Below are 4,993 nucleotides of genomic sequence, written 5' to 3' on the forward strand. Positions count from 1 at the left end.
CACAACAAAAGTTTTTTTATAATAAAAAGACAAAAATATATCATTATAAGTAATCAAGAAATAATCAATTATTCGATATTATAAAAAGATTTATGAAAACAAAAACGATCATACCTGTAGATTTTACTTTTTTCTTTTTCTTTGCAACAAAATATCCATTAATTTAATGGATATTACATTGATGAATTGATATAATCTGGTTTCTTATTGTTTTATGATTTTATATACTGATTATCATTAATATTAATTATCGAGTTGTTTATGCGATAATCAGAAGTTACAAGAAACTGCACATTTTTTTTTTATTTTTCATCTTCACATTTAAGCATACTGTCCTATTGAAATAATTTTTTTATTATATGTATCATATACAATGAAAAATCGATAAATAATATATAACTTAAACTTTAGTTTTAATTAAAATTTAATCAAATCAAAAATGATAATGCCATTATTTTGAAAAAATTTAATATTAATTATTTGTTTTTATGAAAAGCCTAAAAAATTTTTTTTTTAAGAATTTAAATTTCCCTCAACTTAAAATTAATAAAATTAATCACTAATTAATCAATAATTTTGTTATTTATAGCATTTGCAATGATTTGTATTGTTTCTATATCATTAAATTTATCATTTGTATTTATCATTTTATTATTATCCTAAAATATAAAAACAAAAAATTCTAAACTTCTGATCTTCTAAAATTAATAATTAACTTACGAGTTAATTAATCAATTTTATGACATTGATGATTTATATAATTTACATTACAATTTTGCGTTTACTTAATATTTAATATATTATGAAATTATTATTTAAATTAAATTTTAAATTTTCTATTCAATTATGAATGTCATTCTGAATTACTATATCAATAAAATATATAAATATCAATTTATATATTATATAAAATATATAAATATATCGATAAATAAAACAGAATGTAAAACACTATTTTTAACAAATTCATTCAATCTAAATAACGAAATCATGATTCATTTTATATTTTGTATTATTTTCAATATTTCTGAATTTTTTCTTAATAAAATATTATAAATATCTATTTTTGTTTCTAATTTTTATGTCAACAAAAATTTTAATTTTTTGATAAAAATAATAATAATTGAAAAATGTATGGAAAATAATAGAAGGAATATTAATGAAATGACTGGAATACAAGAGGCGAAAAATTTACTACTTATTTCATGAATAAATAAGTAATTCGTATATTTTTCACATATCAAAATACATTTTCAAAAAGAAAAACTAATGTTTAGAACAGAATTAAATTACTAAAAGCATTATATTCATTTCTACAATATAATTATCAAAACTAAAAAATTACTTACCATTCCCACAATTATATAAAATAAAAAAATTTTAAATTGTAAGCAACAATTAATTTTACTACATATGCACCAAATCTTCAAATATTTAGAAACAAAAAAATTAAATCTGATTTTTTCTTCAAATTAAAAACATGAAATATAATAAATATAGTTTTAGTTTTTCCAACTTTTAAAAAAATAATTTCTAGGATTATTTTTCAAACTTTTAAAAATGGGCTTCAATTTTAAGATACTGGAAGATACGTAAATTCTCGAATTTCATTATAGCCCATCAATACGTTAATTATATCTCTCATGGTAAGATGATGAATAGTTTCATTAATTTTTGCACTTAAATAACTTTGGATATCTGGAAGTATATCCGGTTTGACAATATCTAAGACTTTCGGCGTCAATTCTTGAACAACCTACGGATAATTCAAATTAAATTTTTCTATCCTTTACTCTACTAATTTGTTATATTCAACCTCAGAAATTAATTAACAATTCTCAACACAAATTTCCATTTTTTTACAAATATTATATAGAATAATAGAAATAATAATTTGTAATTATGTCTTATCGCCAAATTTTTGTTAAGATATTTTGAAATATATATAATTTTCTCATTTTTTTCTTTAAATTATGCATATCAAGTCGAATACTGAATCCCAAAAGCTTTTTATAATTTTAACTATTAAAACTAAAAAACTGTATACTTGTTATTAAATTTAAAAAAATAAAATTCTATTACCTTGTTTATGATGTCGTTTAATTCTTGATCATCCATTAAATTTTTTAAATTTATATCAATAAATCTCAAAGTAAAATCTAGATCGAATGTCTTTAAATACACTCCTCTAGAATAACCCAAAATAGTGTTTATATATAATTGAAAATCATGTATATTTCCTTTAAAAGGGCCATAACCGTGTAATTGAAATTTTTGACTGAGATCACCGGATATATTATAAAAGCCTTCGACATAAATTCTTGGAACGGTAATATTTGCTGCAATTGTTGGTCCAATCAGTGATAGCTTTGCTTTGTTGATTATGAAGGTCGACAAATTGTGTAACTGTAGATCCTGGATAGTGATAGACACGCTAAAAAATTGAATAACTATGTTATAATTTTATCAGATAAATAAAAAAACAAAAACATTCTTTATATTAAAAAATACAAAATGTTCATTTTTTATCTTTCAAAATAAATATTTTCAAAAATAAAAAAATATAACATTTTAAAAAATGTTTAATTTAAATTTTTGTTGATTTTAAATATTTATATTTTTAAACATTGTATTAAAACATAAGATATTCGAATTGATGAAAATCAATTTTAATTCATTGAACAAATTTATAGATAAATAAAATATTTTTCTTATCAAATTTTAAAATCTATTTTTTCTAGAATTTTCTTATACAATTTAGAGAATTTCTTTTTTATAAATTTCTTTAAATTTTCAAGAAATTTATTTGATTTTTTTAATTCCAGAAATATGATAGAAAATTATTTAACACTTCAAGCAATGATAAAGATTTAAGGAACATCCTTAAAGATTTTTTAAGATTCTTAATATAAACAATAATTTAATCAATCAATAAACTTACTTTCCTATTTCCGGATTTTCAATTACAATATCGATTTCATCTAATTCAAACGGATCCAAAGGTGGTATTCCTAATTCTGGTATTCCGTAAGGCATCCTGTTACGAAATTTTTCCAAAACTCTTCTAATTGGAAATTCCATACTCTTGGAAGCAGCACTGTCAACTGTCCTTTCGATTAGTATCAGTTAAAATGATTATAGATATAGATTTATGTACTTACTATAGCCAGTAGTTATTCTAGTTGCATTGATGATAAAATTCTTTGGCTTTTCCACAGCACTTGTGACTGAAAAAGAGAAACATTGATTTTTTTTTTAATTATTTTTATAATAATACTAATAAATATAATAAAGAAATTTAGCAAATAAAGATAACAATATAAAAACATTTTTAAAATTAATAAATACACTGATTAAGAATACTTTGTATTTATATTAGAGAATATATTATCAAATCAGATATGAAAATAAATTAATTAACATTATAAAAAATAAATAAGAAAAATATTCAGATAAATTTATAAATATATATGAATTTATAGAAATTTGCATACTATAATACTTGTTAAGTATTATTATTCATGAAAATTTATATTAATTAAAGCAAAGAGAATTCCACTATGATTTACGATAATCCAATCAACATCTCTGTTAGTCAATAAAATTCGCATTAAATTTTTTTATTAAAATTGCTACTTTAATTTTGCAGGAATAGGATTTCAAATCTTAATCTATTTATGCTATTTATTAAATTTTTATTGTTATGGATTTAATATTAATCTGATCATATTTGGAGAAGAATATAAATATAAAATTGATTTCTCAAGCATCAATAAAAATATGTTATATTTTGACATAAATAGCAATAGAAAAATGTAATTGTCAATAGATGAAATAATTTGAAAACAAATTCAAAGAGTTGTTTGGATGAAAATATCACATACTGTAGTTAGAAGCTGTATCCGTCATACGATGTATCAGTTCTTTTTGTCGTTGTACAATTCCTGTAACTGGAACAAATGAATAAATGGACAATTTCTAGAATAGGATTTTCTTTTCGTGGATAATGTGATATATAATTGTACATAAGCGATTCTTATTATTATTAGTAGTATAAAAGTCTTACATATAATAATACATATAATATATGATAATGAAAATAATTTTGAGATATAAAATATACAATGATAAATAATTTTTTATTAATTTTAATTATTTTTTTATCTGAATTAATTTAAAAGATTATTCTATTACTTTAAAATTCTTTAGCTATATAAATAACTTAAAATCGATGAACTTGAAAAATATAAATAATAAAATTAACAATTTCTATTCTTACTTCGGTTAATAATGAAATAACATTTTTTAAAATATTTTTTAAAATAATTCACATTAAAGTAATATAAATCAATGTTCATTGATCACATAAATATCATATTCTGTATTTTTGTTTAAAAAATATTTTATTACCTTCAGAAATATCAATATATCAGAGGAATAAGTACAACAAAAATATAATTACGAATAATGCAAAAAAGAATTGAAAAATATAAAGATACGAGGAATTTATTCAAATAATACATGATAAAGAACATTGATATCGCAAATGTAAATTTTTTTAGACGATAAACAATGTGAATTTCTATTGCATTACTATATGTAAGTAAGATATAAGTTCATATCAATAAATATATAATGATGCTTGAGATATAAAAACATGAATCTTATATGTATTATTTAATGAATCACTATTGAATTCATGTTATAATTATTTTCGTTGAAATGATCATATCTTAGTCATATTCTTATCTAACAAAAATTCAATACAAAGTACTTTTTTATTTTTAATTTTGAAAACTAAAAAAAAAAAATATTACATTATAAAATATAACAACTATTCTCTTTGTGAAATTCACAATGCATTATTAATATTCTTATTAAATTTTATAACAATTTATTTTAAATATAATAATTATAAAATTTTATATAATATAAAATTTTATAAAAAATTTTACTATATAAAATTTTTTAAACAAATTTTTATTTTTCAATA

General features: G+C 19.3%; 1 protein-coding gene across 3 annotated transcripts in view; it reads right to left on the reverse strand.

The window, feature by feature from the left end:
- Positions 1–1,139: 1,139 nt before the first annotated feature.
- LOC102676348 overlaps positions 1,140–4,993 on the reverse strand; it is a 5,344-nt gene continuing 1,490 nt past the window's right edge. For 2 of the 3 annotated variants that reach the window (XM_031513997.1, XM_006623183.2), the window contains 4 exons: positions 3,162–3,227; positions 2,942–3,104; positions 2,083–2,434; positions 1,140–1,756 (listed from right to left, as the gene is read on the reverse strand). In XM_031513997.1, coding sequence (XP_031369857.1) covers positions 1,574–1,756; positions 2,083–2,434; positions 2,942–3,104; positions 3,162–3,227 — 764 coding nt within the window. In that variant the 3' untranslated portion in view covers positions 1,140–1,573. Of the gene's footprint in view, positions 1,757–2,082; positions 2,435–2,941; positions 3,105–3,161; positions 3,228–3,884; positions 3,951–4,993 lie in introns of all 3 variants that reach the window. The other variant, XM_006623182.2, reaches the window with a different exon arrangement.

The sequence above is a fragment of the Apis dorsata genome, unplaced genomic scaffold, assembly GCF_000469605.1.
Source record: "Apis dorsata unplaced genomic scaffold, Apis dorsata 1.3 scaffold_820, whole genome shotgun sequence".
NCBI classification, from domain to species: Eukaryota; Metazoa; Arthropoda; class Insecta; order Hymenoptera; family Apidae; genus Apis; species Apis dorsata.